Source organism: Sporothrix schenckii, assembly GCF_000961545.1.
Source record: "Sporothrix schenckii 1099-18 chromosome Unknown Cont51, whole genome shotgun sequence".
NCBI classification, from domain to species: domain Eukaryota; kingdom Fungi; phylum Ascomycota; class Sordariomycetes; order Ophiostomatales; family Ophiostomataceae; genus Sporothrix; species Sporothrix schenckii.
Window position 1 is genome coordinate 132,429 of NW_015971152.1, and position 24,782 is coordinate 157,210.

The 24,782-nt window shown below is 50.0% G+C and overlaps 1 protein-coding gene across 1 annotated transcript; it reads right to left on the reverse strand.

Annotated features, from left to right (window-relative positions):
- Positions 1-22,326: 22,326 nt before the first annotated feature.
- Positions 22,327-24,771, reverse strand: SPSK_00012 (C6 zinc finger domain protein; the record flags this gene model as incomplete). Its single annotated transcript, XM_016726995.1, has 3 exons — positions 22,327-22,634; positions 22,718-24,419; positions 24,532-24,771. The coding sequence occupies 3 exons, from the start codon at positions 24,769-24,771 to the stop codon at positions 22,327-22,329; spliced, it is 2,250 nt and encodes a 749-aa protein (XP_016582515.1).
- Positions 24,772-24,782: the final 11 nt, after the last annotated feature.

Consider the following 24,782-nt stretch of genomic DNA (forward strand, 5'->3'; position numbering starts at 1 on the left):
GGTATCCGAAGGAGGAGGGAGCAATGGTCTATTAAGAAAGTCGGCGAGCCGCAATAGCAATCGTCCCGAATTGAGGCGAGGGAAGAGCAGCAGACACACAGACACACTGGACAACATAGAAGACGGAACAGAAGGGTCACTGAAAGGTGTGGTCGCCTGCTCGGTTCTTGAGAGGCGGCACAAAACGGGTGTTTACAAACGTGGCCAGGAGCGCGAATAGACGCCTAAAGTCCCAGAGTCGACGGCGCCTACAGCCAGTGCGTCTACAGCGTCCTTTCCAGGCAGACGAAGAGAGGAGTAAAGTGGCAATTGAGTGCAAATGAACTATATGCCATGGAAGATACCGGGCAACTGCAAAGACAAGCGCATGCAGTTTTTTGTGTGTGTCCAGACCCTAGTGTGAGGAGAGGTGTTTTAGACACTCACAGTGGGGGGGGGGGAAGGGCTGCTTCTGATTTTTACCGCAGGAAACGCGCGGATAGCAGTCTTCGGCAAGTAAAGCGACAGGCCCCGGCCTGTGTCCTCTGGATTCTTGAGTTGTTTGAACGCGACGGCCAGGACACACAAATTGCCGCCTCAGACGCTGAATACACCTTTCAAAGAAGTTTGCAAACCAGGCAATGTCGTTGAGATTTTGTGTATTCCTTACGGTGGCTAAACTGCGATATGGAGCCTCCACAAACTGAGATGGTAAGCGGCGCAGCATGTAAGCACGACTGGCTCTTGGAAGACGATGTGGCACATGCTCCTTCAGCGATGTATATGTATGGAGGACGGAGTACATGTCGTTTTTTCGCTTTCATGATGCGACAACTAATCCGGAGCGGCTTAGGGCCTTTTGCAGCGCTGTGGGGCTTGGTTAGCGTGTCTTTTAGCACCTCCACTAATAGAGCAGTGGGCCAGACGAGTTGCAAGTAGCTCGTGGCCCCCCACCTTTAGCAAAAAAGACGCGTTGCGCCCTCCACTTTGGCCATAACGGCGGCTTGTTGCAGATCGCCCGTGACGAAGAGACGGCCATGTGTAAAAAGTAAAACAGTAAAAAGTGTGCGAAAGAGACCATGTTTGAAAAAAAAAACAAGGGGTCTCGATTTCGGACAGAAATGAAGAGAGGTCATCACGGAGCCGAAACGTGTTGAATGGAGCCGTGCGGCAGAGCGACAGCGATGCGACACAATAATGGGGGCGACCGCTTACTAGAAGGATCATGTCCCAGACGCTCTTGAACGGAGTGCGTCGTTCGCCGTACCTGTCAGACCGCCCCGTTACAATGCGCTCGGATCGGGTTGCAACCCAAACCATGGTTCTGGGCGGTTGTATCCCGACGAGAGGATTTGCTTCGCTCGATTAGAGGCCGAGTTAGGACATACGAGCCAGAAGAACACAAATGTGGAACACAAAGAGAACAAGAACACCCAGAGTTGGATGAAAAAGGAGGAAATGAAACGGTTGAAGATGCAGTAATGGAGAGTATACATTTTGCGTCGTGACTGACGACCTGGTGCATAACATCGCCGTACCACAGCAGATGCAGCAGCACTGTATTACAGAGTACACGATAAGGTGCTAGGTATTTCTTTTGTGCAACTCGCCTTGTTTTTAAAAGCGTTGTACAAATTATGTGAGGGCAAAAGACGGGGGACAAAGAGAACGAGAAAGGAGGAGCGAGACACAGGGCGAGACATTGGGGAGTATTCTGCGCTACAGAACCTCAGGGAAGAATCCGTCCTACGTGGAAGAATTTGTCTGTTCATCTAATAGAGATGTATCTTACCTGCTGTCAAAGAAGAGCCCAAGTAATTCCTGGACAGGTATCCCGTATTCCGTATTTCGATATGAAGCTGAGGCACAATGACATTAACACTGTGACAACACAACGAGAAACACAGACAATGTCAATCCATCAGCAAGGTAGAGAAGAAAAAAAAGAAAGAGGTTGTTGTCGTACGATTAGAGGTCTTCTGGTCCAGCATGGCAGTAACGATTAAACTTTGAGAGGATCTAGCAAATCAGTGTTAAGGGCAAGGGATGCAAACGGAGACCAGGCAGCGAAGACATGACAAGAGAAAGTGCCCAAAACACGAAAATATATCGGACAAACAAAATGGGACCACGATAAAGTTTACATGTAGTTGCTCGTAGCCTTTCTTGACCTGCCATTCTTTTCTCCGAGGATGCACCTCCTACTAGAGAGAAAGACAAGAAGACAGGACAACAGCCACCAAAACACCCAGCGCGAATAGAACTATTCGCGCGCTCTCGCCTGTGAATTGACGAAGCTGTACCTCTTTCTTTTCTTTTTCTTTTTATTTTCTCTTTTTGGTAAAACAAGACGATAACGCGCATACTCTGGCCCTAGTGTGCCTTCCTTTGAAATAAAGAAGGGGCTGACGGGCAAAAGAAACCACAGGTGGCAAGCAAAGACGCGGCGCCGGGCTGGGAGACAAAGAGCACATGAAAGAAACCTAAGGAGGCCTCGAGGACAAGACGAGACGGACACTTTGGGCACGAGAAGACGATACAAGGTGACCTTTGCGGGTAGCATTGCGGCTCTCAGAAAATTCACGACAGGTAACAAAAGGCGTCATCGTATCACAAAATCGAGACAAACCACCCTTGTTTGCCAAAATGGCTCCCCAATGCGACTGTCCAAACGGGGAATTACCTGAACAGACTGGCTGAGCCAGGTCTCCTGTCTCGCCTTGTCGGATACTCGATTGGCCAGTCGGCTCCGAACGGGGCAGGTTCCTGGAAAATCAGCATTACACCAAAGCGCTGCAACGTTGATCATATTGTATGGAAGGCTATGATCTACACCTGGATCTCCTTGTGCATGCGGTTGTAAGTGTTCCATGCATGCTGTGTAGCTGTGTACTCCTGTCGTCTCGTCCAGATGTCCCCTTTTCTTTGAGCATGCTGCTGCCTTTCTCCATGCATTTCGCGCTAGGCTGAGACGCAGGTGCAGAATATGCGCGACGTATTGGTGCAGTGCAGCGACAGCTACGAATGCTCACCAAGCCTACAAAGCCCGTCGTCACCCCCCCGGCACGGCTTTACTTTGGTCTGTTTCCTTTCCGAAAACGTCGAAGAACTTGAAAAATGGGGCCAATAAACTGAGCCTTCCTGACATACCGACAAAACATTCCATTTTTAATGGTCGATTTACGGGGTGTTCTTCCTCCTGGACGTTGACTGTTTGACTGTACACTCCTCCGTACAGACAACACACACACGCACAGAACAAAATGGCCTTGTCTGTTGGCCAAGGGTGAGATATGGCGGTTGCAAGATGGGGAAGATTAGAAAAAGTCGACAGGGTTCACAAAAGAAGGAATTGGCCGATAGAGCGCCTACGATGCTACTCCTCTTTTGACAGACCGAGTGGGCCTCTGACCAGCTAGAGCCGGTGCCTGGGCCGTGCTCCGGAGACATTGGCACGGAGAAACAAGATGCCACGGAATGGAGAAAGGACGATGCAGGCTTTGTTCCTGTACGGCGGCGGGAGAAATGCGAAGTCGATCAGGAAAGGCATGTCTGCATGCTCTGTTGGGTTATGCTGGAAACGGTTTAAACACTGAAGCAAAAAGACCTAGACCTGCAGGGATCAGGGCTCAAGTGCCGGGGAAGTGCTTGACTGGCCCTGACACTGCGGCTAGTGACCCCCTGTCGTCCTGTTTTCGACACTGACTCCACAATGCTTAAACTTTCTTTACGACATACGGAAAACGTCGTAGCGCTGTTTTTTGAGGTGGCCGAGATGGTTGATCGGCGAACGGTGGACGTCGCCAGAAGCCAAGACAACGAGAACGACCTACGCGGACAACCCACGGTGTGCAGGACAGGGGGACACAAGGTACAGGCGAGGGACAGGTGAAACAGACATGCTTTGCGCTAGGGCAAGCAAGCGCCAGTGGAGAGACTATGAAGCACAAGTAGCGCAGAGTGGCAGAATCGGGAGCAGCAAGTACTTTTTTCGTGTCACAGCGCCATGTTTGTTAGGAAAGCACTGCCCAGTCGCAGGTCTGGCCAGAAGATGGCTACAAATACGTCGCCCAACATCATGAGCAAGGCGACAAATAAATAAAATGGTCGGGTATTATGGCGAAAGAAGAGGAGCTACGCCGCACGGCAGTATTTGGCAAAAAAACATTGGAAGAACAGAAGAAAAGAATATTGGGGAAAAGGAGAAATTGGATAAAGAAAAAAGAGAATGAGAGACAAACAATCAGTTAGCATGCAAGCCCTGCAGAGTCTATACAACGAAAGGGAGTATTAATCAAAACCTCGCAAGGGAAGCCGCAAATGGTTGTCAAGAAGGCGGCAAAGCTACAAGGGAATGCTGCATCGAATAAATGTAGTCGAGAATAGGAAAAGGCGACCATGGATGATTACTGCCAGGTTGAGCATAATGTATATCCTATGAAGGTGGCGGTACAGAGAGGACCTCAATGTTCAACAGAGCTGAGGATCGTCCTTCAGCAGCCCATCATTCACTCTTTCTTACCTTTAATGACATAGTCTACTTCGCTTTTTCTTTCTCCATTTCTTTCCACAACAAGGCCTACAAATCATATGACCAAACGGCGCCGCGGGCAATAGTGTTAGCTCCCGGGTTCGTGGGAGATTGAGGGAGGAGTTGGGAATGAAGTCCAACAAGACGATGCGAGAGGACGATCAGCAGATCGCTAGGCAAGCTCTCAACAGAATGGGGCATCGGGGTAGCATGGACAGTGTGAGCCTGGAAGGCCCAGTATGACGGAGAGCCGAGACTGGCAGGGTGAGATTTGCCAAAATGAGACTAGTGTGAGTGCCTCGAAGGGACGCCAGAGGAGAGGAGAGCGAGGATTACGTTCTGGTCGGAGGGAAAACACGTACTGGCCAGGGATGCTTGAGGAAACGAGAGACAGGCTGAACCGAGACAGGACTCTATGCAGGGTACAAAGACTCGTCTTCCGACAGCGTGCAAGATGCTGTCTTGTCTTTCCTTGTGCTACGACACTTGTACAAATCTAGACGCAGAGAGAATGAGAGGCACGAAAATGTCCGCTCTTGGGTTGGCCAGGAAGACAGCAGAGAGACGCCTGTCTGCATACAGACAATTCTCCGTTTACTAGTGCCAGTGATGCACAGGGCACCACATCTTAGCTGTCGTCTATGCTTTCGTGTCCAAACGAGCAAGTCAGTCGAACTTGTCGAGGACACCCCCCTCCTGTTCCCCACGTTTTTTTGTGATCCTGCAATCTTTCAATCGTCTGCGCGAGGTCCCCGAGCTCGAGCTCCACCCAGACAAGCTTTCATTTTTTTTCTCTGGCTTGCAGTGAAATTCAGACGGCGTGTCAGACTTGCTGACCTTCCGATCGTTTCCTTCTTTGGGCGTTGTTTCTTTGTCAATACACACTCTGGTTCTTTCACCAAGCCAAGCCACAGAACGATGGCTTCGTAATCGTCGACGGACTACAAAGTGCTCCGCCCAGCATAAACAACAATTTAAGTCTGTATGACAACGAGAGCTACGACATTCTCCGTGCGACAGAAACCCCTTGTCAAGCGTGTCCTACAGCGCACAGCATGCAAAATAACGGATTTGATCTACGTAGCGATTATTGATGATGAAGGAAGAGGACCGGCAAGTGGAAAAAGTGGGTACAAGTCAAACGGTTTTTTATTCCCACTGGCAAGTTGGAGCTTGCGGGAAATCATCAAGATGATGTCCGTCCAACTTCGGATGGAGGGTCCCTTGCTCTGTTTTCCTTTCTTTCTTTCTTTTTCTTTGGTGTTTTTATGTCTCGTTCGCAGGCATTTTTGTCCGTCGTTCCCTCCGCACTCGCTGGCTCTCGAACGGCGGATGACGGGCAAAATTGGCCGGCCCCAGTTTGCGCAGTTCTTTCGTCCAATCTACGTTCACATGGCTCCACACCCTAACCAGACTGTCGGGTCCTCCTGCGGATTTGGCAACCCTACGAAGTACATGTACTCCTTCCCCCTCTCCTTCATCCCTTCTTTCCTCCGTTCTTTCCTACGCTTCCCATATCTAAAACAGGCTAGCCCCAAATTGAACCCACTGACAATCCATGCCCGTGAACAGAGTTCGGGTGACGCTGTGTGAAGGCGAGTGCAATCAATTCTCCCGAGGCGGCACCCTTTCTTTTCTTTTCTTTTCTTCTGTTTATCCCAGGTTTGCCCTTCCGCCAAGTGATAGGGCCAGGCACAGGAAAGTTCCCTTCATTTAATTCTTACGCAAGCTTCTTTTTGCCCGACAGTAATGGTATTTGCATATTCTTTGCCCAGGTTATCTTCTTCTCGCGCTCATCGAATTCATCTCACAGCGCGGGCATACAGTATATTGGCAGGGGAAGGACAAGGTGTAGACGTGCGGTGCGTTGCGTCGTACCGTCGTACCGTCGTACGATTTACATGGCCTTGTTTTGTTCTGCATCATAGAATGTGATGAAAAATTTAAATTGCTTGACAGATACAGGGGAAGGAGCACAGAGCACTTGCCAAAGCGGAAACGCCATAAGCCGTTTGCACTCAGTTCGTGGGAAAGGGCCACGCGGTGACTTGCGACAGGGATCAGAGCCCACTTCCACTGCTACACCCACTTTTGGGTTCGAACACTGGTACGCCCACATTCAATCCACTTACACCGGAACGTGCTACGTTTACCGTATTACGAAGTACTTTGACCAAAGGTGTCCCGCCTTGTGTGCTTTCTATCTGCACCTGCCTACCCGCGCGCTTGCAATATGCAGGTCGGCGATCCAAACAGTAGTGGCTTCCCTGTTCCCCACGTCCCTTTTCTGAGTATTTGCCCGTTCGCCGCCTGTTCTTGTTCGTCCGTGGAATGTCGCCTATGTGCCCACAAGGCTTGTACCTCCACGTAACGGATGGGGGGAAGACGACCGAGGACGGAGCACGGCACATGCTGAGAGCAACAGACTGGCCATCGCGATTGGCAGCCGATCAAAAATGTGACAATATGCAATCTGATCGCCGAAGTCGACGTTCAAGTGTCTCGTGGTAACTGGATCGACCAACCGGGCGACGAAACCCTTTAGAATTCCTCTTCCGCGTTATCCTGTTCTGGGTTAAAAGAGCCTGTCTGGCAAGCAGCCCATATCCTTGGAGCTCAGCCTCTTTTCTCATTATGGCTGCATTTCCAGCTCTCCAGCCCTTCCGCCTTTCAAGCCCGGTGGGTCCGGTCTGCCGTGCTGGCCAGCTACCTTCCCCACCCCTGGCTCTGTCTTATCCTCTGCATCTTTATTCTGTATTTCATCTTCCTTTCTCAGACGCTGACACCCCGGCGCAATATACTTCCCCTTGTAAATGACTTTCGAGGAGAGACTGGGGATTCTAGGGACGACCCCATGTCGATACTACGTTGATGAAGTGCGGCGTTCAAAATAATAGGATCTTTATGTTTTTGTTTTGTTGCTTGACCCTGTGGATATTCCCTGATGGACCTCCTTGGCTGGGCGGTCACACCCATGGGCCACTCCTCCCTTGAACACACATACACAAAAAGCCAAAGACCCTCCAAAAAGAATAATTAACAGGGGCCTATCACGGCCGACGCCTTCTTTGTAACAGCACCTTTCCCTGGCGGTTGTGGCCAGTGGGATGCTGCCCAGAAGACCCACTGTGGGCCAAGCGCGGAGTGGTATTGCCTGTATGCGGCGTACGGGGTGTGAAATAACGCACCGCCTAACGCGTCACTTTCTACGAATCTTCAATCTCGGTTTGCTTCACATTGGCTCCTTATTTCTATGCTTTCAATTCACTAATGCGAAGCTTTTGGAGATTTGCAATACAGAGGTCGGCTTCCACTCTACAAGATATTAGCTCCAACGGGCGGATCGTGGGTTCTGTAAGTTTTTTTTGTTTTTGTCTTTCATGGACTTGTCCCCGTATTACGCCAAATGCAGTAAGCTGCAGTAGCTCCGGCAAGATTAAAACCAGGGGAAACGTTGAAAGCAAGAAAAATGAAGAGCACATGGCAACAAGGGAGACTTTTTGGTGTGTAAACGTGGGGTGGGAAAGAGAAGCAGGAAAAAGGAATCAAAGTGGAAAAACAGGACAGTCAACCGAGGGCAACGATGCCTATCGACTCTCGGAATTCTACGCAACGGTCGAAATTAAAAAGGAATGGCAGAACACAACGGGGAAAGGGAGGGAGGTGCGTGTGAAAAGCACAAAACAAGGAAATACGATGATATGGAAAGGAGAGAAGGAAGGAAAGACGGAAAAGAAAAGCCTGCCAAACATCAAACGGCAAACTTTGGCCGCTTTTGTTCTCGTGCTCTTGATGGGGTGATGGGGCTGTGTTGCTTAATTGTCCTGGCTATTTTCCATTTTCAAATTGAACGTTTATTTTTCATCCTGTGGCCGAGTTGGTCTATGTTCTACCCTTGGGGCCCCGAACGGTTAGGCATAGGAGACGCCAATGGGAAGTGATAGTTCGGGCAGCGTTGCATCTCCTAGGAGGCGTTAATCGTCTTTTACAAGCACATAAATTATACACACGCGGCAGAAGCGGCGACCGCGCGATGCAAGCAGGCAGCTGCAGGCTTTAAAGACGCAAGGAAGACGTCGCTTAATTGTGCGTTTGAGAGTGCATATGCGCTCGGTGCGTAAATAGTATTGATGTTAGGTATTGGAAGCATTTCCACATCTACCGTCGGGCATCCAGATCCCATATGTTACTGGCCTGGTGCCGGCCTGGTACTGGCCCTGACGCCCATTCCACTTGCATCACAGTGGCAGAAGAGGGTGTATTACCACTGTTGGGTGTTGAAAGGTATAATGGTTGGCGAGAAGACAATGGTCCGTCTCAGAACCATCTAAGAGCCATCTCAGGGCCATATCGAGTCCATCTTACCTGCAGAACGACAACGATCAGAACCGACAAAGTACAACAGAAAATGGTACAACGGTCTGGGAGAAGGAACAACCAGCTAGGAGTCTCTCTTGTACGTCGTACTTTCCCCCCTACCCTGCGTGGCTGCGACACAACGCCCACACTCAGAACCCAAGTCGTGTCACACCTCCTGTCCTCTTTGATCTGCAAATGTTTCTTGAACGTCTGTCGGCCACCCTCCCTTTCATATGTCGTCCTTCAGGGTCTGGGCCTGCCTTCCAATGAGGTTTTATCACTGTTGATCTGTCACCGTTCATATTTTCCCTGTCGGCTTTATTCGACCTGCTTTCCTGTTGGCTTGTTGGCGGGATCGCGCTGCAACCGGTCCGGCTCAAACAACCGCCCAACGCCGTGCGAGTGCCTTTGACGAAGCGTCTTTAGTGTGCGGATGTGTGCGTGCTGTACGAAGCACTGCGTGTTTTTCAAATCTTGTCATTCCCACTTCATCCGGGCAGAGTATCGATCTCCTTGTCTCTTGCTTCTCCGGCGCCGAAAAAAAAAATGAATGGCGCGTGCCTTGTCAGGTCATCCTAGATAAAGACATAGTCCAAGCCGCTGGCCCCCAAATAATAAGTGTCCTGAGTCGTAATTTTTTTGGTGTGCGCAAGACGTTTCTTTTCGTATGGACATCTATAGCGTCGCTTACATCTGTTCGACTGCCGTTTTGGGGGGAAGAAGGGGTTGTTGTTCAAGGAAGAAACAGGAAAATACGAACAGCCGCTAAGCGCCTGCAACTTGCAGGGCCTGATGGAGGGAAAGCCAAAGTTAGTCCGTCGTTTCGACTTTGTCGCTTGGGACGCTGCGCGAGGAGACCAGACGGACCATTTTTGCACCGACTTGCATGAAAATCCAGCTGTAGGCGCGATTCGTTGATGGTTGCGATACGCCATTCGTGGTCGATTTCTACACGCCATTGCCTTTTCCGTCTAAGCGGAGGACGTGTTTCAATCATGTTTTCTTTTCTTTCCCCTTCTCTTCTGTTCGTGTTTTTTTTTTTTGGTATGCATCCCCGAGTCTTTTCAGCCTGCACCCCTGCTCACCGCTTGTCTGTCTCTATCCGATTCGTTCACATGTCGCCCTGTCGGCTGTGCCTTACAGGACCTCTGTCGTTTCCTCTGCTCGCCGACGTTTTGTCTTTTTCCGGAATGAGGCCAGTGCATGCCCCTTGTACACGTAGATATCAAAGTCTGTCGTCGGGTTTCCCATGTACTTCATTTGCCTCCGGTTGATTATGCTGTTTGCAGTCAGGTCGTCGCCCTGTGCCAAGACGACCATCGAATCTGCCTTCCCCTGCGGGCTTGTCTTCTGGCTGCTCGTGTTAATTTGTTTTACTCTACGCAAATTAAACCAGTACTTTCAATTTCACCCGTTCTCCAGGTCTGTCTGCATGTCGTCACTGTTTCGTACCCCTTTGCGATCCCTCCCTCTCGGCAAGTTCCCACAGCCCGACAGCTGACGGAAATCGAACAGGAAAGGTGAAGAGGGCAACCAGACGAAAGAAAAATCCCAGAGAGAAAGGCGTGAGTGTGGTATCATTTCTCGACCGCGTAAAATCTCTACCTACGGTACATTGCACCATTGAGCTACTGCTGCAATTCAATACCTGTAGACCGTAGGCAAATTCTCGCCACAAAGCTTACTATTCCGCAAACGGCCAGCTCTGGGGCGACTGACCTCCATGCTTTTACACTTCTGACGTTCGTCGTCCATCGAGTGTCGGCACCATCTTGTTCTTTGCCGTCTTCCTACTTGCTTTTTCCTCGCCCTCTAGCGTCGATTCTCGAGTTTTTCGACTTTGACCCGTCGTTGCTTTCGTCATTCTCTATCAACAATACAGAATGCGACGTGCATCCTTCAATAGATTGGGTTCTCCCCCCTTCACAACGGCCATCCTTCGGTCCGTCGTTTGGCATCGCTGTCCTATGTTTTGACGTACAAGGCAGCATTCACCGAATCTTGTCAAATAAATGGCCTACATCAACCTGGTTTCGCGTCCTATTAATTCCTCGCACCGCCGCATGCTTGATATGAACTTACCCGCATTTCAGCCTCCACGCTTCATCCTTCCGTCCATCTTGTATTATTCCCATTCCCTACTGCTTCTTGTGTGGCGTTTTGTCTATTGTGTACAGGAGAGAGCTTTAGTATCATAGCTCGTGAGGCAGGTTGTCAGGTGTCCTTTTTACCTCGCAGATCGTCCCAGTCCTATCTCCAAAACTCCTTTTTCGTGATGATTTGTGGTACGGTTGGCTCGGAATTCGGTCTCGGTCCTAATAATTTGTTCTCCTTTCCAAAAGCTTCACGGGCCCTTCCGATGAGCTTTTCTAACCCGTCCCAAAGAGACGGGACTCTGTACCGAGTTTTTGAAACGACAACTTCAAAGGCATAACAAAATTATGACAAAAATATATATACAATTATCGTAGCCGAGCAAAGCATTATCCCATGCTCTCTCGCCATTGTTCATTCTTCTGCTGTACCGTACAAAACTGACAACTGACAACTGGCAAGAGGGCACGTTACTTTCTCCCGGCATCCAGACATCGACACCCGGAGCCGAATCCTGGCCCCCAACCCGTGTACCTGGCAGCCATCTTGTCGTCGATGAACTTTGTATCCGTGTCTATGGCTCGTGCACAACCCCAGACATGTCTTAAACTTGTGTTTAATGCTCATCCCCGAGCTCGCCGAGAACCGCACCCGCAAATTAACCGGAAAATAAATCAAAAACAGACAACTCAAACAGTATCAAGAGTAGAGATTCACGCGGGCACACCCTCATCGATAATAATGCCATGTGGGGTGTAATTTTCCTGGTAAAGGGCTAATGATCTCGTTACAGATGTAACTAGGCTTTTCAAAGCACCACTGAATGCCTTTTACTTCCTGCTTCTTTAATTCTTTGCTATAATAACAAGACCGGATAGGAGCTTCGCCGCACAAAGCCATGTGGGAGAATACCATCTACAAGCATCTCTTAGTTGCTGCTCATCTCTTATTACGTCGTCTCATGTGCATGTGTTTCAGGCTATTTCTACAGGGATTTAAATCTTGCAACCCGTTGGTTTTGTTTGTATGTTACTTGGAGCCCTTCATGTCGTACTCTTTCTCCTTTTTACCGTCTTTGCCTTGCATGCAGAGTATTCTATGACCAGTTTCGGCGGATAAGGCATTGACACTGTCGACCGTTACATGGCTGTTGGTCTTGTACTTTGGTTGTGGCTGTTTCTGGCTAGCCATATGTTCCCTACTACCATATATGCAGCGCCATTTTATTTTATTTATTTTATGAAAGCATGATCAGGCGTCCAACCTCGTCCCTTGTCCGTGAGAAACAAAATACACAAAAACCGTGTCATGTCTTTGACAGCAAATTGAAGTTACGACGTACATTCGCTCTCGTAGATCCAGAATACAAAAATCTAGAAGCTGGTCTTTTCTGTCTTTTCCTACCTTTTTTCGGTTTTGCTTTTCTTTGGGCGCTGGCACTTTGCCGAATGTGGTTCCGACGTTGCCACCTCCGCACTTGCTGCTGAGCATACAAACAAATCACGAAAAGTGCTAGTCTGCTTTGGCGTTGCACAAAACTAGTGTTTTTTTAACGCAATGTGGACAGCAAAGGAAAGCAAAAGAAATGGAAGATGAGATGCACGGGACGATACAAAGAGGTTGACGAGAACAAAGTGACATGAGAGAAGAGCAACAAGAAAGGTCGAATTGACCCTAACGACGCAAATCAAGCGAGAACAGCGACATGGGGGCGAAAAGCTATTTTGGCTCCAAAAAGAATCATACGATGGCATGATTTACGCATCACAGAGGCAGGGAGGGCCTCAAATGCAGAGACGTCCCTTTTGGAGGCTCTCGATCTGAACTCAATCCGCAAGCGCGGAATGGAATCCCGTCTCGACGATGGAATAACATACGACGGAAAGAGAGTAGTCGGCGAGATTCGAGAAAAAGGGATACTCTAACCGTTGTGATTGATTGCCTAGCCTTTCTTATTCAAAGAATTCCGGCCGCCAACAGAGCACGGAGGTAGGCATTGATAAATAGGAGACACAGGTGGCGACCAACACGGGACAGACATCCCTTCAGACAGTTGCCAAGAAGCAAAAGCCCTGGAATAAAGCACAAGACTTTTACGCGGAGTCATTAGACGCCGCTCAAACAATGGATACATACAACTAACACAACTGGCCGCAAAAGGTCGTACTCTTTAGACCTGCTCGTCCTGTAACTGTTATACTAGTCAGTCTGTTGGGCGACGTGTGAGCAGAGAACGGGACAGTCCGTCTCAGCTTTTGATGTGTGGTCGGTCTTTATTTGTACTTGAGACAGACAAGTGTTTTCGACGTTGAGAAGATAGACGGAACGACAAGACCCAACCATGGGGTTGACGGCACAGAGATCTTCATGAGAGTGAGTCGACATTTGGCTCGAATGGCATAAGAGACAAGGGGTAGCAATGAGGCTCCGGCGGAAGGGAGAACAGCTCTAGGCGTGGATGGAAAAACAAGCAGGTGAATTGGTGATTTATCGTTCTTCTCTATGCACATCTCACCGGAGTTTATACCTTGCTCCGCAATGTCTTTGTGGCACAGGTGTACTGTTTGCAGATGAGAAGCCTTGTCCTCGAAGTCTGAAACAATAAACAAAACGGAGTACGGAGTGTGATGAGGGCGGAAATGAGCAAAGACAACCATGCAGAAAAGTCCTGCTCGTTACCGGTTCGCTGCGTCTCCAAGCGGCCAGACGAGCAGCTCGACAAGATAAACTATCGGGTATTACTTGACAACGTTCCTCGTCTTCTCAGCTCTTGGCATCATCTTCTTTTTGGCCTCGTTCATCTTTATCCATTTTTTATTTCCCTTGCTCATCATCACCTCGTTTCTTTTCTTTTCTTTTTTTTTGACTCCTCATTCTTCGTTAATAAATGGACACGCGATGCATGGTCTGTCCGCGGCTATTCCGTTCAAGGTGTTTCTATTCTCTACATTTCTTTTTCTTTTTCTGCCATGCTCACCGCTGCTCGTACGTTTTCTAGCGTCTCAAAATTACGTGCACGCAATTGGTCCATAGCGCCGTGCTCTGCAAGGCCGACCGTCATTGCAGCGTTGCAATCAAATTCTATTTTTGCTGTTTTGTGTTGCACGAAGAACGCAAGGGAGATAAGTGAGCAAAAAAAATCAAATAAGAAAATAAAGCTTAAAGCATCGGTTCAGGGCGGCTGAAGCGGTTGAAACAAGGGGTCAACGAAAGTGACAAAAAAAGAAAGCAAAAAGCAAAGACGTGAAATAAGGGATCAGTTGTGGAGTATCCCAGTCTCATCACAGGGCCTGGGCCATCCTTGTACGTTGCACTGTAGTTCCTTGCTCTGTCCACAGACTGGCCTCTGCACAATCCACTTCCCCCTACCACCAGCCCGTTTGACGGATAGCCGCGTCTCGGCACTGTAGATATACGTTTTCGTCAGAATTATGCACTCCAAGTCCAGTATTGTTCGCAAAGGTTGTACTACCGTCTTCACCGTCTTTCCTGTGGAATACGAATGGGATTGGGATAGAAAGATAAGTAACAAAAAAGCCACGGATTACAGGTGGCATTTCTCTTTTTTTTTACTATTTTTTGTTTAAAAAAAACCCACGGTGATCCGTTTTTTCTCAAGCACATCCACTGGCATGGCCTTTGCGAGTGTTAATCCCCCCTCCCAAGTACGTCGTTTTGGCGCTAGGCTGGCCGGATCTCCCGCCGTCGATTTTGAGCCTTTCTTTTGTCCCGTTTTGTCTATTGAATTTATTGAGCACGGCCGCAGCTGGTTTAGCGGCGGTTCTTATTACTCCTCCGGGGCGAGCTGAGGAGGTGAAAAAAGAGGAGACGTGAACCGCTTATGGGGCGTTTCACGGTGCACCACTAACGGTGAACAAATACAAGTTGTTCATGGTGTAAAAGGAGAAACAGCGGAAAATCGGACAGAAAAGACGACAACCGCTGACGGGGGACAGGTCGAGGTGAAGGACACATTAGCAATGGAGGGATAACAGGGGCGGGCAAGCGCGTCTGGGAGGAGAGTGAGAAAAGAAAAGAAACAGAAACCAAAAACAAGTGAGAAATACAACCAGGATCATCCATGCTGTGCAACCTCAACGTCAACTCGCACATCGGAGCTGAATCGTTCCGGGCCAATGATATACGGAGGGAAAGTGGAGATGCGAATGAAAACGGTTGGAGGTTTGAAAATGCAATTGCAACGACGCTCAACGACATCCCCTAGTTTTCGTTTTCCGTTTTCTTTTTCGATGCTTGCACTCTGACCCTTGCCAAATGATCGCCAGCTAGTCTTCAGCTTGCTCGTTGAAGCAACTGGCCGACCGTTAGCTCCGTATCTACCCTTTTTGTCGCAGAAGCAGACGCCGAGTTTATCTTTTTTTTTTTTTTTAAAAAAAAACGGAGCATTACGTCTTATCCTCCGCCAGATGCCTAGATCGCGCGTCTGGCCCCCTCTGCCTGTCCTTCGCTACCTTGGCCATTGGCCCTCAACCACGAGGCAGGGTGTACGGCCTCGACTTCGCTGATGAAAATGATCTCGTCCCCACTCACCCCCATGCCCATGCAATGTCTGTTGGTTATGATGCGAGCAGGCAACGGCATACGAGGCGCGGCATACGGCACGCACTGCCAAGAGCCCCGTTTGCCTCGAACAGTTAGCCTTTTTAGTGGATCAATACCTCTTTCGGCCGGTCGTCTTTCGCTTCGCTGAAAACGAATTCCGAGAGGCTGTCGTCGCGAGGAAGACGGCGATGAGATAAGCCCATCGTCATACTATCCGTGTTATCGATGTCTAACATCAAAATCCAGGGTGCAAATCTCAAATGGAGACGAATCTATGGAGAACAAAAAGAAGTATGCTGGATGTAAATAATCAAATGGCATAATGTTTTGGGACAAGGGATATGGCTGCCAACTAGCAATGCATTTTAGACGCAACAGACACGATCACCTGCCAGGCCTTGAAAATCTATCAAGCCTTCAGCACGGTGACTAGCTACGACGGACTGTAGATAGTTACAACAGACACAAAATAAAAGTACTGCTGCCACACCACCACGTCAACAGACAACAACGATGCGGTGAGAGGTATAGCGGACGGTGGATCGTTGCCGTTGCAAGTCCAACAAACAGTAGTATAGCAACAGAGCAACAGACGACGAGCGGCTGTTGCACATTAGGGATGACCTTAAACAGCCGCCACCAAACCAGCTCACAGAAGATCGTCCAACGCACAGGAACAGCAACAGAAAAGCGGAACAGGAAGAGACAGCCGTCTGTGCATGGACTGCCCTTGGATATGTTTGATAGCCACCAACAATTTTTCAACGGCTAGCTGGCGTGCAGTAGCACATGAATCTGGAAAAGGACTAAAAGCAACGGGACCGTGCCCGGAGAACTAGGAATGCAAGTAAATCTCGTCGTCTTCCCCCGTTTCAGGTCAAGGAAAACCGACATCGCACCTTCGGCCTGGCTTACGGGAACACCAGATGTGCATCTCGACCTCAGGCCTCATCATCTCAGCAACAATGTGAAGTTGAGGTCGGGTTTGGTGACACCCGAGGACATCGCTGCCAGCTTGAAGATTGGTGGCAAAATACGAGCGCAAACCCAGCCAATAAGCGCCCAATCGCAATCGCTCGCTGCGTCTTGACTTGTCGACGTCATGCACTGATGGCCTTCACGACAGTCGTTTTCCGGTTCTGGTGCGCTATTTTGCATGCTTATATGTTGTTGGTGCCTGGCTCTACTTGCCCTTCATAGCGTGCTCGACATCTAGGTACAATAGCCTCTCTATCGACGTGTACAAATACAAGCATCTGTGGTGACTGATTGTAGTCCAGTAGTCAATTTTAGCTTGTGCAGGGCGGGCTTACTCCACGCGTCACAACATGCACAGGCTCGCCGATGTGTTTGCCTCGCGTCGGCCGTATTACTTGAGGGCCATGAGAAACAAAGTGTCTAGCGGACTCTACAAGGTCCACAAGCCAAGACACAGTCTACAATCAACTCGCGACCTCTGGCCGTTTGTTCAGTGACATGAGAGGTCATATGATTTGGCAATGACGAATGACGGATGGGAGATGAACAGGGGCAATGCCGGTAAAGAGCCATGAGTGGGGGGGGGGGGGGGGGGGGGGGGTAGAAGAAGAGTGTGGATGTGGGAGTGTCGGCGTTCGGCGTGGTGTGCTCTGTTTAGTTCCCTTTTCCGTTGTCTGCTGATCACCCCTCACCTCAGCCGCTACCCGCTCTCAGAAACACGACTATGATCAAATCGGTTGCACTTTTTTTCTGCTGTTAAAAAGGATCTAGATGGCAGAATCAAAGAAGGGGACACGAGACGAGCGAGAGGGGGAACAAGGAGTCAAGGGATGCGACAAAATGGGAGACGTATCTGTCGTTGCATTCATCGGCATGGAAGGAGATCGAAACAGAGGAATACAGTCCAAGACGAAAAGGGCAGACTAGAAGTGGCTCTTTTCCTCAGATCCTGGTGGTGTAAAAGACGTTTGGCGCATCCAATGCGCCATCTCTCCTTTCTGCTAAGGCAGAAGCAGATTAGCTGCGCATCCCGGTCGATCATTGTCCAGACTTTCCGTACACCGACTCGTTCTCCTTTCACCCCCTCCCGTTCTTAGGAAAGCTCTTATTTGCAAATCGACCGCCTCTAGACCCTTTTCTCTTTTTCTCCTCTTCTCCTCTTCACCTCTTTGACCCCTATGGCTTTCGGCATTACTATGGAAGTGGCGGCCTCGGCGTTTGATTATGCCCTCTCGACAGCTCGTAATACGGGATGGTAGACACGACAAGCGAGGTAGAGACTAGCTGCATGTTTGTTCTGTCTCTCCATATTATCGTTTGACTCCCTTCTAGGACAGTTCATCATAAGGCAGCGTCAATGCAGGGATCATGACGCTCTACTCGCTTGCCGTGTGTTCCCCTTTACACCGCGTTTCGTATGTGAAGTATATCCTTTCCCTTTCAGAGTGATGACTTTACGACGTACTACGCGTGTTTCTTTCATGCACTCTTGGCAGCCTCCATCACTTCTTTTTTTGTGCCTCCGGAAGTCGGATAGGCAGCCGACAGGGCGGTCGTTGCAAGTGCTTGTCACCCTCTAAGCCACCATGCAAGGAGAGTGGTTGTCGAAGAAAGAAAATGATAGAGGGAAAACGGGCTCGGGATGATACTGGCCGAGGCACGGCCTGCAGAAACAGAAATAGAAACAGCAAGCGACCAAGCGATCAATTACGAAAAAGCACTCTATAAAGAAGGAGGCAACCGCAGGGAGGCTGCAAGGCGGCAATTCACGATGCTAAACTAAACTTTTGCAGCCTGCAGCAGACTGCGGCGGCTGAGAGTGAAAGTGTCGAGCCGCACATGGACGCAAGACGGGCGGTTGAATATATTGAGGTCCGGGAGACGAGGTAGGGAGAGACACAAAAATAGGTTGGACGAGCAAGGTTGAAAGAGAAGCCGAGGCGAGTCCCTTGCACATACTTTGTATGCATAAAGTATCGTTAGATGCAGACACCGCCGTCGTTCAGCAACACACGCCCACACCCGACCATAATATTGGGTATTCCATGTGAATCAATGAAGCCCTCGGCCCTGTTGCATGATCCGTTCTCCGACTTCCTTGCTCGTCGAGGACTTTTACGTGCCGCTTTTCCAGGTGCCGACATGTGTCAACAAACGGGAGAGCAACATCAACAATGCGAACTGCCGCTTGGTGTGGCTGCACGGCCAAACAGATATCTACAAAAGAAGTGACGATCTTCTATGCAGGTGTCCCTTTTTGGATGGGCTTCGTCTCCTGGTGGGTGGCCGGCCATACAACGCCTCGAACCGCATTCTCGTTAGTTGCGGCGACGCCGTGATCGCCGTCCTCGGTTTTCTTTGTCCTAGCCGCGCGGGATGTCTCTGGCTCGTCTGGCTCTGTTTTTATCGATCCTCCCTTTCTTCCCCCGTCCCTTCTTTGACCCCTCTCACCCCTTTCACCCCTTTGCCCTGCTTGTCTTGATCCCTGATCACTTTATCCTTCTGTCTTTGTCTCCCGTGCTTCTATTCCGTACGACAGATGCTTCCCCCGCTTCTATACTCGCACTTTATATTTTACATTGGCTCCATAACTACGAGGCCAAAGAAAAACCGTTACATATGCAAGGCCCCTTTGACAGATCCAACTGTCAGTTGGCGTCGTGCATACATGCAAAGTCAACATCAGTGGCCACCTGACCAATCATGTTTAAGAAGGTAGGGGAAAGGGAGTCGTAGATGGTGGACTGTATGTTCTCATCAATATGACGAGTGTCTTCTAAGATATAATCGTGTTCCATGACCGAGCCACGGATATGACTGGACTTGATCCTCGAAAATAACCATATCGAAACCATTTGTTTTAATCTTGAGTCTACCGCGAGGAGTCATTGTTTGTTAGAGTAGGCCCTCAATTTATTCTTCGTCAACCGTTTAATCGTTCATCCGCCTCAGACCCCTTACATCACTTCCGGACAAATTTCATGAAACCTCCCGTGACGGGAGAGCGGCCGCTGCCATGGGCCTCTTTACGGCTCTCCGTGACGAATATATTGGGACGGAACCAGGACTAGAATGCTTTGAGCCTCGTCTTTGTCTCATTTTGTCAAGAAATTTCAACAAAAATAAATCGTTCTTCAATCGATCTGGAGTTTGTGTACTGCTCATTTATTTTTGTCTTCTTTTCATTTTGGAATGTCGTTGATACACATCATTGGCGTCTGCCTATCGATTTTTGATTATTTTTTGGGTGGAATTAAAACGAGAAAACTGTATTTTTCTCAATGATGAGAAACGGAATGCGGCTGCGAAACATAAATATTAATTGTGCCTGGACTTAAAAAAGAAGCCCAGTCATGGTCATAATCATAAAGTGACAAAAGAAAGAGTACAGATAGCAGGAAGTTTTCTTGAGATGAACTTAATTAACTCGCACATTCTTCAGTATTTTTTATTCTCATTTCTAATTCGCCATGTCAACAGCAAAAATTCACTTCCAGGCCCATAGTCATTTTAGTTCTGCTTTGCTTCATTTCCTGTGCTGCTCCTGTGCCTCAATCCACCGCCTCTCTGGTGGATAAGTACTGTTATGATTTTTTGACGCCCCGTCGACGATACCTCTATGAACTGTGACAAGGCAATTTAACCAGGCGGCATAGGGACGACTGACTACAACCGATATAAACCCCAGTACATCGACCTTGGACGCGCTCTGTGTCTTGGCTTTCATGATTGTAATATCGGTTGTCCCGGTTTGGGGGCCATCGTCATTTCTTCCCTTTTATTCATCCCGTGTGCTCATTCCCATCTTTCTCCGCTATCCGATATTCTCCACATGGAAGCCTATTCGCGGCAAAAATGTGCGACAATACCGGGCAAGGTACGATGAGAATAAGGACGAGCAGTCATGAGGTCGCCATCCAGCAAATCAAAATGGCTAATGGTTAAATCCAAAGGGACACATTGTGAGCAGTGTCGGCAGAGTGCGTTCTGTTGGTGGTCCAGAACCGTCACATCCAAGACAATCTGAATATCCTACGTACAAAACCACATGGTAAGGACCGAGGATCAGATAAAGCCCCTTTGAAGCCCTACGTTTGTTAATATTGGATAATAGACAAGCCTAAGCGTTAAACGTTAGTTTCCGTGTGTCCTTGTCGTTGTGATGGCCTCTATGTTCTGGCTATGGAGTGTACTTAATCTTGCCGCTCCTCGGCTCCGGTACATTCCCCACCTCGGAAAGATATTACATTTGAGAAAGGGACGCGGCCCGGGTCCTTGAGGAAGTAAATACTGTGAAGAACAAGGAGAATCGTCTCTACCAAATTTCAAGTGGAAACATCATCATTAATACAGCCAGTATAGGCACCATCGACAACGACACTCATCATCTCCGCATCGGCTGCCTTTCGCGCGTCCGATACTTGCTTACCTCACACGGGACACCTACCGACATCATCGTTGCAACATCATGTATACATCCGGTTCGGTGACAGCCGTACACATAGTAGAGTAGTATTGCTCTTATTCTTGATGCAATCTCATTTCGGCGGATAGCCAGGGTTGGGGTCCTAAAGCTCCTACCAGCCGCCTCTCCGTTCCTCTTTTCTCGTCTTCGCTCTTGCGTCTTGTGAACTGTGATGCGGTCTGGCGATGAAATGAAGCCAAAGACGCAATCAAACATTTGTCAGTGGTGGATGTATTGCATTGTACTTATCTGGTGCGTGCGCTTGATCCAACACTGCACTTGCGAGTATCGAAGCGTTGGTTACTACAATGGAGCAACGCCGACGGAACTGGTTGCCCATACATACCAACGCTGGGCAAGATCTTGCCGATGACAGTATGTCTCGGCCGGTTGCAACTTCATCTTACGACTTGACAGCGGCCGTGAACCCGTCTTTTCAAATCAACTTGGGTCACAAGAAAGTCAGGCACATCATTCAACGGGCCACGATTGATGTTGTTGTTTTATTAAACTTTTGATTTTTCAGCTTTCCACGCCGTCCTACTTGTCGTCCACTCCCTCTTAGGGTCGAGAAGGCATTTTCCGTCTTGTTTACGGCAGTATATGTGGTGTATGTAACCTCCAAATTCATTGACCTGGACCAAAGACGTGATGTGAGAGGGAGAGAATCCGACAGTCCGTTTCGTTTTTGAGGAAACAGCCGCAAACGAGAAACAAATTAAACAGAAAACAAGAATCCACAACGATAGTTGCACAGCATAATGATCAGACCTGAAATAATACCGCCCGATAAAAAGGGTCAAGAAAGAAAGGGCTCGCGACAAAAGAGTACTCCAATATGATATCAAGTAGACAAGTATTAGGAAACATGGAAAAGAAGAAAAGTTGAAAGAAAAAGAAGAGAATCCAAATGCGAAAGCCATCTGCCGCTGAGCCGAAAAGGAAACATCAAACATCAAGAACCAAAAGTATAGGACATAAAAGTGGCCGCCCAAAGAAGAGAAAAGGGCATGTAGAAAGCAAAGAAAAGACCAAGAATAAATCGCAGAAACAAAGGCACCGAGCCAGGAATACACGCCTTCGCTAGTGTTTGGAAGCAACACGCGACGCGAGGTCTCGCATTGATGTCACCCAGTAGGCAGAGACCTCTCCCGATGCCTCATATTGCTGCCGAGGACCTCCAAAGACATTATACAAAGAAGAGCGCGCGCGAAAGACTTTTTATCGGGGACGATCTGATCAAAAGAAAAGTCGGCGGGGGAAAGAGGAAAAAAGCAGAAGAGCCAAGTCGAGAGGTCACAGAGGATGTGGACCACCTGTCGGTTTGCCGCGTTTATTGGAGTGGAGCAGGCGGAACCTAGGCGCCCTCCAGAGGTTGAACGTAGGAGTAGTTAAAGTCCAGGAGATTGTCCAGCATCCAGTGCTGCGGATCGAAGAAGTCGTAGTTGGCCGGATTCGCATCGTATGTCAGGCCGGCACCCAGCATGCCGTTCGAGGCGTGGCCAGCCAGGCCGGACGGAGCGGGCGTCAGCGTGCCGTTCGACGGTGGCGCCAAAAGGTTCGGCAGGTTGTGTGTCTGCGTAATCAGGCTATTGCCAGTGTCCATGTGCGTTGAGGAGGCGATGGATTCGTTGGCCGAGTCGGGATTGGTTGGGTGCTTGAGCGCTGGAGAAGGAAGGACAACGTTAGAATCGGACAAATCTCACGACAGGGAAGGCTCGCATAAAGCCTTTGCAAAAACTACTTACCATCTAATGTCCCACGGCCTCTAGCCTGGTACTCTTCTCTCCAGTGCCAGATCGAGTCAAACACCAAACTCATGCTGTGCCGACACCGCACCTTGAGTTGGAGACTGTCGTCAATGTTGAGCATCGTGTCGTCTTCCGCATGCGCACGGTTCTGCTGGGTCTCGAGGCGTGCGCCGTTCCACATCTGCACCATCAGCTCTGCCAGCCGCCATTGCAGGTCGTTGTGCACCACACTGGTGGACCGGATCGCGTTGATCGTCCGGTGGAACAGCTGGCGGCCCTGCTCGTAGTCGATGGCTTGCGAAAAGAATGAGCGCATCAGCTTGAGCAGCGCAAAGCTCGCTGCGACGAGCATCTGCTGCAGGTAGTTGGTGGCGTACTTGAGCGTGTCGATGCCAACATGCTCTTGCGGGGACGACGGCGACAACACCGTGCTGTTGGCCAGAATCTCTTCCAAAAAGCCGACGGTCGACCGCCACAGACCCATCAGGTCGTCGAGGTATCCGACAGTGGTGCTCGAGTCGAAGAAGCCAGCAAGTCGCAGGTGCAGACCGGCGGCCTTGAGGTGAAAGGCCACAATGGGGGACAGGTTGCGCGACATGATTTCGGCGTGCAGCTCGCCGTACTCACGGCGGAAGACGCGCATCAGGATGGAGCGGTGCTCGTCGCCAGCCACACCACGGGAGTCGCTCGCATTGCTGTACATCTCCTTGGACACCTTGTCGCAGAAGCGCTCGATTTGCAGGCGGGCCTCTAGCTCAGGGGACAGCTGGAAGGGCCCCGACTCACCCGAACGTGTTGCCAGGGTCCAATCGTAAAGCGACGATGCGGGCTGGCCGTAGCCGGTCCCGATATTCTGGGCGACAATGTTGCACACCGCCCAAGTGACGACGCGATCGTGGAGCTGGTCCTTATTGAGCTCGACAGCAACGCGCGTAAAATCGTTGATGTGGTTGGGCCGGTGCAGGCCGATGCCCGTGGCCGTCTTCATCATGACACCGCAGAGAATGTGCGTTGGGTCGGACGTGGTCGTGCTCGTGGGCAGTGGCCATGTACACAACAGACACATAGCCTTGACAACAAAATGCGAGCCGGGGACATCTCCAATCGTCTTCCATAGCAGGGTGTTCAGAGGAGACGAGATGGCGGTGAGGAGCGTCGGGTCCAGCGTGTAGCGGCGGGCGGCCACGGCCACAATAGACCAGTAGAGCAACGGGTGCTGCTGGTAGTACTGTTCTGGCGCCAAGGAGGGGTTGAGGAAGGGGAGGAAAGGGTGGTAGAAGAGCCAAAAGTCCTGGAACAGCTGCGCCTCGCCCTCTTCGGTGAGGCGCACCTCTTCCAGCTCGCGCACAATGCGCGGCAGGTTGTAAGAGCCACCACGCTTCAAGTGCAACAGTGAGGAGACGGCCTCGTCGGAGCCCATGAGCGACGGGTTGCGGGTGTGGGAGTAGATGTTGTTTACGATGGGCGAATGCAGCTGCGAGTGCGAGGCGCTCTCGTCCTCGTTCTCCTCGGGAATGACGTAACCTTGGGAGCGCGCGAGCTGCACGTTCCTGCGCAGACGCTCAATCTCCTTTTCCATCTCGGCATGCTTGGACCGTTTACCTATGCGCTTGAAGTTCGATTCGATCTTGCACTGCAACTTGAGCCGGTTGCACCGGGAACAGCTCCGAAACGGGTCTTGGGAGACGTCGCATCGCAGCTAGGGAAAGAGAGATTAGCATTGGAGTATTGGTGCATTGGGCAGAGCCGGGGTTGGAATACTGCCACGGAGTGCAGTATCAAATGCGCTGAGAATGGCGACTGCGGCTTACCTTTTGCTGGCGGCACTCGTTGCACGCCCGTTTAACGCCCGGCTGGCGCTTCTTCTCCGAGTGGTCGCCATCGTCGTCGTTCAGGACGCTTCCCGGACTGCTGTCGAATGCGCTGGCCGGGCCGCCGGCGCTCCTCTTTCGCTTTGCGCCGTTGAGGCCGGCGATGCTGCGGGCGCTCACTGGGCTTGTCGGGCTCAATGAAGCACCGCCGCCGGCCGCGAGAAGTGGCGAGCCATCCATGCACGCCACCA